General features: G+C 36.0%; 1 protein-coding gene across 2 annotated transcripts in view; it reads left to right on the top strand.

The window, feature by feature from the left end:
* Nucleotides 1-12,180, top strand: part of FAM83B (family with sequence similarity 83 member B) — a 56,012-nt gene extending 43,832 nt beyond the window's left edge. For both annotated transcript variants that reach the window (XM_084512629.1, XM_084512630.1), the window contains exons 4-5: nucleotides 1,188-1,312; nucleotides 3,398-12,180. In XM_084512629.1, the coding sequence (XP_084368755.1) occupies nucleotides 1,188-1,312; nucleotides 3,398-5,753 (2,481 nt within the window). In that variant the 3' untranslated portion in view covers nucleotides 5,754-12,180. The remainder of the gene's footprint in view (nucleotides 1-1,187; nucleotides 1,313-3,397) is intronic.
* The last annotated feature ends 326 nt before the right edge of the window (nucleotides 12,181-12,506 follow it).

Below are 12,506 nucleotides of genomic sequence, written 5' to 3'. Positions count from 1 at the left end.
ACATTTCACTCCAACTGGAATACTTGTAAATTACCACAAATTAACATCACTAGAATACATATTTCAAGGCTAGAAACCACAGTAAATGTTGTGGTCATTCACAGATGTATTCCAAGCTCTTTTTAGGTCTTGTGAAGCATTTTGTATCCAACAGTTACAGGAGGTAGATGGTGTAGGTTGGTTTGCGTTGAACATAAATTTTCTTTTTGTTATAAATAAACACCTTTCTGTAACAATTTATGATGAATGCTATTATATTTTTTTTCTGTATTCATATAAGAAATTTTTGAAATTTATTATTAGTACAGTACAAAATGTTTGTTTACACTTGTTTTGAATTGTTCTTTTGCTAAGAGCTTAAAAAAAACACAAGGGACACTAAAGCAAAAAAAGATAACTTAAGTCATTCAGAACTGCATGTGCAGAAAAGATACTGGCTCAGCTGAGGCAACTTCATTAACAGTTTGGGAGAAAAACTAACCACATTTTTGGGTTCCATCATGGCAAATTTCCTCAGTAGAATTTACTGAGTTTGCATGAGTAAAACAGAAAGCTTATGGATAGAGTTTGGAATTCAAGCCTAACTGCTTTGTAGGGATTGTACTAGCTATACATGCTGTGATAGCATCTCCAGATTTAGAAATGTAATTGATCCCATGCTGGAAAGCCAATTGAGAAATCTTTGTGGTGATGGAACTGCAAGGCGTTCTGGGGCCAGGTGATATCTTTTGATAGACCATCTCAGAGTGAAATATCTATGTTTGTAGATACACTACTCTTGTTCAATTAAAAGAAGTGATACTGGTGCTTTAGATGTTATTTCTGACTCGCTGAGTTGCTCGGAAATCATATATAGTATATAAGATGCTAAAAAGATTTTTTTCAATACTAAATCTCTTTCTCTTGTCAAAGTCCTCTTGTGCCAGAGCCTCATTTCTGAGAGTGATGGGTATGGAAAAGGGGAAATTCATTTTTCCAAGGCCTAGGAAATTTCATCATTCTTGAAGACAAAGCAATAACTTGCCATATTGGGTCCCCAGGGGACAGGTTTGATTAGAATTTATTGTCCTGCAGAATTTACTGGTATGCAATAATGTAATTCCTACTGTACCTCTGACATTTAAAGCCCTGGATGCTAAATGTAGAATATAGTGTACCAATTAAAGTATTTCAATTATCTTTTTCAGAACATGAGGGTGCGGACAGTAAAAGGACAAGATTACTATTCTAAAACAGGAGCAAAATTCCATGGAAAAATGGAACAAAAATTTCTTCTGGTTGACTGTAAGAAAGTCATATACGGTTCTTACAGGTAAGATCAGTCACTGAGGTGCCCATAGAAAACGTGTGATCTCAGAATTTTGCCTATTGCAAAATATATTTTTTCTATTTCTGAAAATTATTCCAGGAAACTCCATGGGCAAATTTGATTTATCTTTCCAGTAATCTATCAAGTTGTCATAGATACTTAATGATAGATAACATAACATGTTGCCAAATTTTGAGGTCCCCTCGTAATTTTTCATAAGTAAGAAATAAAGTATATAGCTTTTGATTTAGGCAAAGTTTTGGAGAAAAGAGAGAAAAATACCAATTTGTTTAATATAGAACTATTCTTGTTTAAAAGTAACTCCAAAAAAGGCTACCAAAGTATTTCATAAGCTCTCTTGGATGGTTTATCCTTGTAGTAATCTTCTAAAGCTAAAACTGTAGACTAGCTTTATAGCATTCTGCATGGTCAAATTCAGAATTGTCAAAAATAGTCTATATTTGGTTAAGCTTTATTTTATTTTATTTTATTTTATTTTATTTTATTTTATTTTATTTTATTTTATTTTATTTTATTTTATTTATTTTCCATTTTATTTCCAGTATATTTGCACAAAGCATAGGTCAGAAGAACTTGCATCTTTGCAGAGCTGGAAAAAAATAGGTTAAAGCAGGGGCAGTTTTATCTCACACATTATTAAATATATGTGTTCTTTTCATGGTATGCTTCTCTCTCTTGGTCTACTGAATTAATTTCTGCCAGCCTAATGCTTGGGTGCCAGATCCACAGCTGCTGATTATTGTAGATTTCAACTACTTTAAGCTTTTGAAAATCTGTCTCTTTATCTCCTCTGAGAACTGAGCAGCCCCAAATTCAGATTGATGGGTATAAATGGTAGTGAGGTAAGTGACAAGTTCATAAATGAGTCAGTGTAAGAGAGTCCAGAGAGTCTGCCTGCTTTGACATCTACACACAGTGTTAGAGTCTGTGAGAATGTGATAGTTTTTCTCATTTCATTTTGAAAAATAACACTGCTTTAAGATCTAGCACAGAAGCTGGAATCATGAACTTCTGTAGAAATTAAACTTGCTTTGCAAAAGAATCTAGTGATTTATAACAGGAAAAAGAAAGAAACAGGAAAAAAAATGTGTTATGTTTTAATTTAATTTCAGCACAGTATTATTTCCTAAAAAAAAAAAAAAAAAAGGCAAAACAAATACAATGAAATCAGCAAATTATTTATGTGACTACAACAAACCTTCATCACATACAGAAGACAAATGCAAAGTTCAAGTTCATTGATTTCATTTCATTTTTTCACTTACTTTTCTTCACATGAAATAAGGGTCATAGGACAGATTTTTTTGTTTGGTGTAATCTACAAATTACATGGTTTCAACACCATGATATCAGGATTTTTGAAACATCCTGAATGTACTTGTTAATGTATTTTATCTCATTTTGTAGCTATAAAGTAGTTATAGCTACTTATCTTTGAGCATGTGTTCAGCCTTTATAAGTATGGTAGAAAAGAGGAAAACTTCCTTTATCAGGATACAGTACACTGCAGTTAATAGAAAAATTAATATCCAAGCTGGTGTGCATGGTAGAAAACGTAAACTGTTTAACAGTTTTGAGGTGCATCTTTTTGAGAATGTGTTTAGATTGAAGTTTATTCATACCTGTGGAAACAGTTCTGTGTATTATTTCATACATACTTTTTTCACAACTTAACCACGCATTGTCTCTGATTTAGGAGTGGGTCTAGTTAATTCTGGCTTAGTCTTTGTAGGGGTAATTTTGCACCATTAGGTATTTGATGTTGCGCACTTGTGAATACCTTTTTCCAATATCCCCTGTTTATAAGAGCAATTAAGTAGTTATAGACCCAGTCTTGCTCCCCCTGAAAGCAGAGGAAGTCTGCCACTGAGTTCAAATTGTATTAGATTAGACCTTTCAAATCCAAATGACATGAATCATGCCATAATTTATTAATTAAGAAAGTATTTGTGCCAAATCCAAGTGTGTGTGAAAACTTTCTTTTTTTTTTTTTTCCCATCAAGAAGGTCCAGTGAAATACATTAGTTCAAAAGAACTGTTTCTAATGGTCATTTGTTCTTCTTACAGCTTTATGTGGTCTTTTGAAAAAACCAACCTCAGTATGGTTCAAGTTATCACAGGACAGCTGGTTGAATCCTTTGATGAAGAATTCAGGACACTGTATGCTCGTTCTTCTGTTCCTAGTTCATTTGCCCCAGAATTAGTGCGGGTTAACAGTCGCAGGACACTCTGGGATAATGACACGTACCAACACTCAGTGTCTTCCTTAGCTTCAGTTTCTAGCCAAAGAAACCTTTTTGGCAGGCAAGACAAGCTTCACAATTTAGATCCTGTGTATTTGAAAACTCGAGGAAGATATGCAGTGAATGAAATAGATAAATTTGGATTGAGAAATCAAGCCTATAATAAGCAACCATTTCATCCAGGTTTTAATATGCAAAATCCAATCCAGCAGTATCAACCTAGTGAAAAAAATGAGCATTGGAAGAGGCATAGTTATGCTGGGGAGAAGCCAGAAAGGACACCTTACCTATTGCTCAACAGGGCTATTAATAGAGCCAATAATCCACTGAATACTTGGAAAATGCCATCCGATAGCCTTAGTATTGTGTCTTCGTTACGAGGAGGATATGCAAATAACTGCAATCCACCCCAACAAAGTTTCGCTGATCAGTTTTCACGACCAAAGGTAAATCTTGCAGAAAGAAATTCAATTGTGAGGAGGTCTTTTAATGGGACAGATCATCAAATCCGCCATCTACAGCAAAGGATGCCGACCCTAGAACACACAACGAAATCATTCCTACGTAACTGGCGAATTAAGTCATACTTAAATGACCAATCTGACTATCCAGTGGAGTCTAATGGGTCAGCCTTGGGTGACAGATATGATAGCTATGACACAGCTGAAAATATTAAAGCTCATGCCCTGTACTCTCATTCTCGCTTACGATCGTCATTGGTGTTTCAGCCAACTTTACCCGAACAGCAGGAGGTAAGCAGCTGTGCAAGTTCTTCAAATTCAACTATAATTGGGTCAGAGGGAAGTGCAACACCTAAAGGGACATCAAATCATGCACCAAGTGTGGAAAATGGAACAGACAATACTTTAGAAGAGCTTAGCACAAATGTCCAACTTAAATCAGAGGCACCAAAAAACCACAGAATTCATACTGCAGACAACAGAAAACCTATGGTAAATTCACATGCAGCAGGGGACCCACCTATCTACTTATACGCAACCCTCTGTGCCGACAAACATGCAGAAAATCTGAAGAATGTTCAAAATGAAAATATACTTAAAAGGAGAAGCTTTCCCATGTTTAATTCAAAGTCCATATTAGACCCTGGTGCAGACAAGCATGCATCCAGTTATGTTTACAGCACATTGAACAGGCATAGGCTTAAGCAGCCAGTTAGTCCAAAACTTCCCGAAGACACTCTGAAGAGCTCTAAAAGTTTGCATAGTGTGACCAACCATTTGCCACAGGAGGAAAAGAACCTCAAAGGAGAGCTGAAGAGCCCAACTGCTACCAAGGCAATCTCTATGGCTGTTCTTGCTGAAGCGAGCAAAGAGGAGTCTAGTAGGGATTGCACATCAAAGAAAGAAAGTAAGAACTCCCCAAGTTTTCTAAAGAAAGGATCCCAGAAACTGCGGTCACTTCTTAATCTCACACCAGACAAGAAGGAAATCTTGTCAAAAAACAAAGGTCCTGCCTTTTATAGAATGTGTAGTAGTTCTGACACTTTGGTTTCTGAAGAAGAGAATCAAAAACCAAAGATCTCTGAAAATAAGACAGATTCTTCCCCAAGAAGAAAGAGAAACACATCAAATTCCCAAGGTAGCTTGAACAGAAGTAAAGAAGATGTTGCTGCAAGCCCATCAAAGTCTCCAAAGTCTCCTAAATCACCAAAGCCTCAAAAACCTCCATCTGATGAAAGCAATAAAAAGTGTCCTGTCTTGTGCCCCCTTGAAAGTAAGTTCATAGAAACTGCAGGAGATGCATCTACCCCAAGATTTAATACAGAACAGATTCAATATCAAGATGTAAAGGAAACTACCACAAATGCTACCCCTGAAAGTCCTGCTGTTTGTGCTCTACAAAGAGCAAGTTCAATGACACCACCACAACTGGCAAGCTCAAAACATCAAGAGGAGCTAAGATCTCGTTTGAGTGAAAGGCGTGTTTATAGTCGCTTTGAGCCATTCTGTAAGATGGAAAATCCTAGTCAACTTGTAGGAAATTTACCAAATAGTTCACATCTTCCAGATATCAAAAGCAAGACCTTAGGAAATAACTATGGCAGGAGTAATCACCTGGTCAGCTACAACTCAACTGCTTATCATCCACTGCAGCCTAATGAAAATAAACTGAGGGGATTTATGCAAAAGTTTGGGAACTTCCTACACAAAAACAAATAAAACTTCTGTTGATTATGTTGAAATACAGCAAGAGTAGCAAAGCTGTACGTTCTTAACTGGATAAGACTGACAAGCAACTTTTGTAGAGCTTACTTGGGTTTCTTCAGGGTTTAGGACATTTGAATGAATGTACATACTTTTACATAATTATTCTAGAATTATTATGCTTAAGTCTACAGAAATTCTGTGTCCAGAAGATATCTCAAGAAAGTTGTTTATAGTGTTTATATTGTAAGATTACTTTTATACATTTTCCTTTTGAAGAAAGTATGTGCTGGTAAAAAAAAGATGGAGAGTGTTTTTAAACTTCAAATAATACTTTTTCTTAAGATTTGCCCTTTAAAAATAAGATAGCACTAGGAATAGTGGCTTGCATCTTTTCAGTGTTTATATACTTTTTCAAATGTTAAACACAAATGTTAATGCATTGCATGTTACTTAACTTCAAACTCATTTTGAAACCCTCTTTTAGATTCCATCTTGGTAATAATTTACCCCTTAGCATTTATTGAAATGTTTAGGCAGCAGATGGATATTACTTTATTGAATTTTCCATGTAATATGATATTATTCTGAAGTATTTGGCATACAAATCTTAAAGTGACCTTAATCCCATCTTTCTCAGACTTTTTTACATGGCTAAAGTAATGTGAATGTAGGATGAAAGCAAAATATATATATATTTATAAAACAAAGTGCCTTGAAAAGAACTTAACTGGTTTAAATTTCAATGGATTAATTACATTTGTATAACATGCCAGTATTCTGTAACGTAGTCTAAAAATATTTTTTGTTAGATTTTTCTGTTTGGTGTTTCCAAAAAAAGAAAAAAAATGTGGACTTACATTTCCCAGGTAAGTTTTTGAGTTTCACATGTAACAGTATGTTTTAGGTGTTGGCAGATTATGTGCAACTCTAGCTTTAATAACCTTTTTTTTTTTTTTTTTTTTGTAATAAGGTTGTAAGTGCTTTAGACTAGGCATATGATGAAGATTGTAAGCTCAGTACTGCAATGCTTAAATTTTCCATGCCCTGTTGCCTTACGTCAGAGTGAATGTTACAAGGCCAGGAGCAATTAGGCATCTAAAAATGAGGTTGATGAAAATCACCACATAAATCACTACCTCTCCTAAGCCAAAAAAGTATCAGTGAAGAGCAATAGCAGCACTTGTTTAAACTTAGTGAAGGTGCTTAGGCACCTAACTACAATTTAAGGGGACATATCTGTGTTCATCCAGGTCTTTCAGTCATAAGAATTTTCTTGATATTAAGCACCTACACCAGATTAGGGCTTACAGAAACCACAGAGAGGGTGATGTGTTTGGGCAGCACCATGGCATCCACTTCTCATTTGCAACCTGTAGCCAGAGCATTCAGCTGGTTCCCAGCCCTCCTTGATGTGGACTCTATCTCTTAGCAGAGTCCCTTAATGCTCATAGCCATTTAGCTGTGAGATGCTCTGGGACAGTCTTATTCCACTTAAACTCAGTAAGGCTGTTCCACCACACATCAAATAATTACATATTCAGAAGGCTGGAGACAAACAGGTAGACATTTCTCTGATGAGGACACTCAGCACATTAGAAAAGCATATTCACATCCTTTCCTTGGTAGCACTGCTGCCCATCTCAGGATATGTTTTAGGCTTGCTTTGAGAACAACTACTAAAAATAAGCTCCACAAGTAAGATCTTGAAAAATACTTTTTTTTTTATTTTTTTTAAAAAAAAAAAAAAAAAAAGTGATGGTAGTTTATACCTGCAGCAGGCACCAGACAGCTCACCACTTTTGGGATTTAGGTAGTATTGTAAATTTTCAACAATAGAAATTCAGAAATCTGGGTGCTGAAAGCATATATATCTTATACAGGGTCTTCATGTTTCTGAGGCATCTTTTAGGAGACCACTTCACTCTTAGATCTGAAATGTCATGCAGCGTTCTATGGTGGAGTCCCACTGTGAAGGTCTTGGCTCTGTTCTTTAAAAAGAGACACCGGAAAGGCATTTCATTCACCAGCTCAATCAAGTTCATGCTCATCACTGAAAATCCTTGCTGGCTCTCATGAACTCACCGCGGCTGTTGGCAGTGATTTCAGTGAAGCAGTGCAAGCTTTTCATTCAAACTGTTTCTCAGGCAGCCTTATTAGGTTGATGCATTATAGCAATTATTTCACCATGGGGATAGTATTTATTTTTAAGGGTGATTAGATCTGGTGTCTCAATCCTATGCTGAAAATTTCACTCTCCTCTTTACCCCTGATCATGGAAAACATTTTATGAACTTCTTAACGAACGTTGGTCACTTCGTTCACTCCATGCTAAAATGCCATAGCAGGTATTTTTCCTAAATGGCCATTCACACTGAAATATTCTGTCCTGCCAGAGGAAGCAATTTCAGACTCTGATCCCAAGGCAAATGATGTCTCCTTAGTATTCCAGGCATATTATCAGTACAGGCACAACATAATTCCACAGCTACCCAGCAAACAGCAATGCAGCAGTGCACAGCAAGTCCTAACACCTTTTAGCAGGGCAGACAGTTTTTCAGGATGGTGCCTGAATTAACTGTACAGCAAATGAACTTAACTGAGATGCAGGAGGTGCTAAGAATGGTGGAGGTAGGTTTGGGGAGGATATTTAATTTTTCCTTTTACTCTTATGAGCTCTGACATACACTTGTAGGCAACACTAGATTTGGGAAGAAAATGAGGGAGGGAGGACAACGGCCTTCTGGCAACTTTTGAAGTTATAGTTCTTTGCATTTTGTAGTAAAATTGGGGAAATGTATCTGATACACTTGGGAAATTTTTTACTCTATTTTCCAGAGTGGGTTGCTAATTATAGAGTCCTGAGAAGACAGATATTTTAATTTACCAAGTCACTTATTTAGATAGATAGCTATATTTTGTATTTATGCACAGAAGATTAAGAGCCTTCAGTGAAGATCCTGCTCATACACTTAATAATGCAATAAATTAAATGTAGTAGAATTTGCTTTTTCATTTTCAGATATCTCCTCAGAGAACCTGCATGAGAATGTGTCTGCATTAAGTTCTGATCAAAGATCATATGATCTGAATGAAAAAGACCGCCACTGACCTCAGTGGCAGTTGGATCAGACACTTAATGCAGTGACACCACTATTTTAGAAGTGTTACAAGGCTGAAGGCTGCTTGGGGAGGATGTGGCTTGGACACCATGGGAACAGCAGCCCAATGCCCTGCCAGCAGCTACTGCTTTAGAGATGGGGGAGCGCACTGGGGAGCTCCAAGGGCGGCTGGTGCAAGGATCGGCTGTTACTTTTTTCCCTCCAGAATTGTGCATTACAGGTGGGAAAACAGTGCTCGCCCATTCGTGTCTGATTTGCCTCCTGGTTGTGTGGGAACCCAGCTGTTTCAAAAATAGAAAGGAAAAGTGTGGAAAAAAATGTACATGCTCTTTGCATCTGCAAAGAAAAGGGATATAGGGATATGTGTGTGTTTGGAACAGAGGATATATTTTTGATCTTCCTTTTCCCAAAGCTTGTTGTGATGTTTCTGCTTTTGCCAAGGAGATGCACTTTGTTCAATGTGTCCTAAATGTGTTCTGCACGTTGCAAGTTTGTTACACCCCGCACACACCCAATGCACTCCCAGTTTTGTAAGGCTATGAAGTAATAGTTATTACCGTGCATGACAGTCATTTGGACAAATGGCTTGGGAGTTGTGAAATGTTGTGTCATTTCCACATTAAATAAAACTCCATTAGCACCCTGATAGATTCAGGTGATCAGAGCTATGCAGTTCTGAATGTGGCTCTCAGGAGCACGCAGCATTGGGCAATGCAGCCAGGAGATACAGACCCCGCATACGGTGCACATACAATTAATGTCATAAATAAACCACCCCGATATGTGCTCATAGTATCCAGTGAATTAATTGCTTCATTTCTTCAACCTTGTAATAAACAATTTTTACTGCCTCTTGGATTGCAAAATGATGTTTATTTTATTAATGAGCTTATGCAGCACTCTTTATTCATGCTAAGAAATATGAACTGCTTGTAAAGAATGGTTAAAAAATAAGACAAATTAAATTTCCAGCTGTCTAACACATGAGGGTAGTATTATTTGTCACAAACCTTGAGAGAACAAAAGCTTATCAGGCAATAGATGTTTGTGCATTGATAGGTGCAGGAGCAATACCATTCACAGAAAAAAATAAATCATTTTTTTCAACTTTCTGAAATGTGTAAGGAAATGTTGTGGTTTATAAAAAAAAAATAAAACCAAAATCTGTGGACAGATATTGTAAAAATAAAATGTAAAATGGCTCACTAAGGTGTATGATAAATATATCTTTTTTTTTTTTTTTTTTTTTCATTTGGCATAAGCTGTACAATTGACAAGTAGTTGTACAACCATGTAGCACACAGAGATCAGTAAGAACTTATTCCCCAGATCAATATTGTACTGTGCAGCACAATATTTCTAGTGACTTTTTTTTTTGAGTTTATTTTGATTTAAATTAGAGTTAGACCAACATAAATCTGAAGTATTTTGTTCGTAATTAAGAGATGTTCCTCCGATTATGTCTTCACTTGCATGAGTACGTATTCCATTAGCACCCCAGTGACAAGAGAGGAGTCTTCACTGCTCAAATGCCATTTTGCCATTTCATTCTTTCTTTTATGCAGGTGCTTACAGATATCTTAGTACCTTTCTGTAGAGTCTGAAATTTTTCATTTTCAACTCTTTACTAAGTTTCAGTTAGGTCTCCTTTTTTCACATTCGGACATGATGCCAAAGAAATATTGCATATTGACAACAGCTTTGAGAAACAATTGAAACCATTTGCTTTTGGACAGCTCAGAACTGAGCTGCTTTACTCTTAGGCAAAGCTAGTAGTTTGGATTTCTACTGAAGTGACACTGATTTGTTAAGTTTTGATTCATCACCCTCTTATTTAGAGCAGTCCCCTCCAGGTCAGTATTTAAAAGCAATTTCCATATATTGCAATGCTTTAAAAAGCAGGCAAGTCCTGTTTCTTAAAATCCAGGAGGATTTAGGGTGCTAGATTAGCAAATCAATTATTTGTATATCTTGAGAATGTATTTGCATTTTTCTGGAAGTGAATCTAGTTTAATAAAAAAGACTGGATATCCCTCAAGAAGAAGCTGCTGGATTCAAATAAACAAATAAATGTAAATATAGCTGGAGGGAGAGGGGAATGAAAAAAAAAAAAAAAAAAGAAAAAAGAAAAAAAAAAACATTTATTGTCTCTTTGAAACAGACAATTTATGACAGTCCAAGAATCATTATCCTAAAGACTAACAACCAGTAGCAATATTTTGTTTTGTTTGAGAAATGAATGCAACTTATTTGTTAGCATTCAAACACAGGCCTCTTACATGTCTGTTGTACATTGTCTGTTCTTGCCTCATTTAGCAATCAGCATGCTCAAAATGCAGACTGGTTGTCTATAGTTTCCTAAATCCCAGAAAATCCAATGAAGCATTAAACACCCACTTAACTTTAAACAAGAAGGATGGTTTAAACCCTCCTGGGATAAAAAATAACACCAGCCATACATTTTTGTTTTGTTAGATTTTGGTGTAAAAATCTCAGTGTAGTCCTAGCTGATATATTTTGAGAAACAGTTGACTATATAGTTTCATTGTTTTCTTTGTGCCATGTCTAATTTTGACCCATGATGACATTATGGCTGCATTTTGACATCATATTGGTCATGTTTCTTCCAAGTCTCACCTATGCTGGTGTGAGAGTATCATTGCTCTTGGTTTCAGGTTCTAATTTTCCTTAGTGCAGAGTCTGTGGATTCCTGGTGATCCATAAGATTTCAAAAAGTGACTTGGAAGTGAGTTCAGATTACTGAAAAAATATGACCAGATCAAAAAAAATTAAAAAAAAAATCCTATATTTCCACATAAAACAAAGGAAGCAAGTAGAATCAAAAGATTCATGCAAGAGAACATTCATAATATAATTTTTATCAGTTCAGACAGAGCTGGTATTTCAATGCTGTGGAACTGAAATAGGGATTCAAGTAGTAATAATAATTAGATGGTCATTGAATAAAAAAAAGCTGAGGAATGCTGATCTAGAAGATGCAAAACAGTCATGAGGGGTGCTGCAAGCACACAATACCCAGAACAGGTATTACTGAGTAATTTCTGAGGAGAAAAAAAGGAATTCTGTCAAGTTGATTTTAATACTGATATGTTGGTTCCAATACTGGCAGCAACCGACTCTTGGTTTTCATCTAAAATTGTTACTTGATACGTAAATCCTTTTTCTCAGATGGAATTCCTGGATTACATAGCAACTATGTAATGGATATACTGTGTATGTACAGATACAAACCAAAAAGTGTCTTGAAATAATTTATTACTTTTATTTTTTACCAAATAAAATGTTTCTTTTAAAGCTCAGCTCATAAGTGTGTTCTTGTTTTCACTGTCTCATATTGTTATTACCATTTTTCATTTCAAAATTTAGAACGTCTTTTTTTAAAAAAGTGGCATCAGATATGTTGAGCAAATTGTAAACAGAGGTCTCAAGGCTGCATGTGGCAGCATCTGTGTTTGCTGAGCTGCTGTACCTTGTACAGGACCCACAGTCCACCCAAACGGAGAAAGGACCAAAGCTGACATCACTTTAATGTCAAATTTGTGAAATAAAATATAAGCAATAAGCTAAAGCAAGAATTAAATAGAGTAAGGTTTAATATATTTTTTATCCCATGTTTGCTTGCCTT

This window comes from Aythya ferina (genome assembly GCF_964211825.1).
Source record: "Aythya ferina genome assembly, chromosome: 3".
NCBI lineage: Eukaryota > Metazoa > Chordata > Aves > Anseriformes > Anatidae > Aythya > Aythya ferina.
Note: the sequence above shows the minus strand (reverse complement) of the source record. Positions and strands in the feature narration are given on the sequence as shown.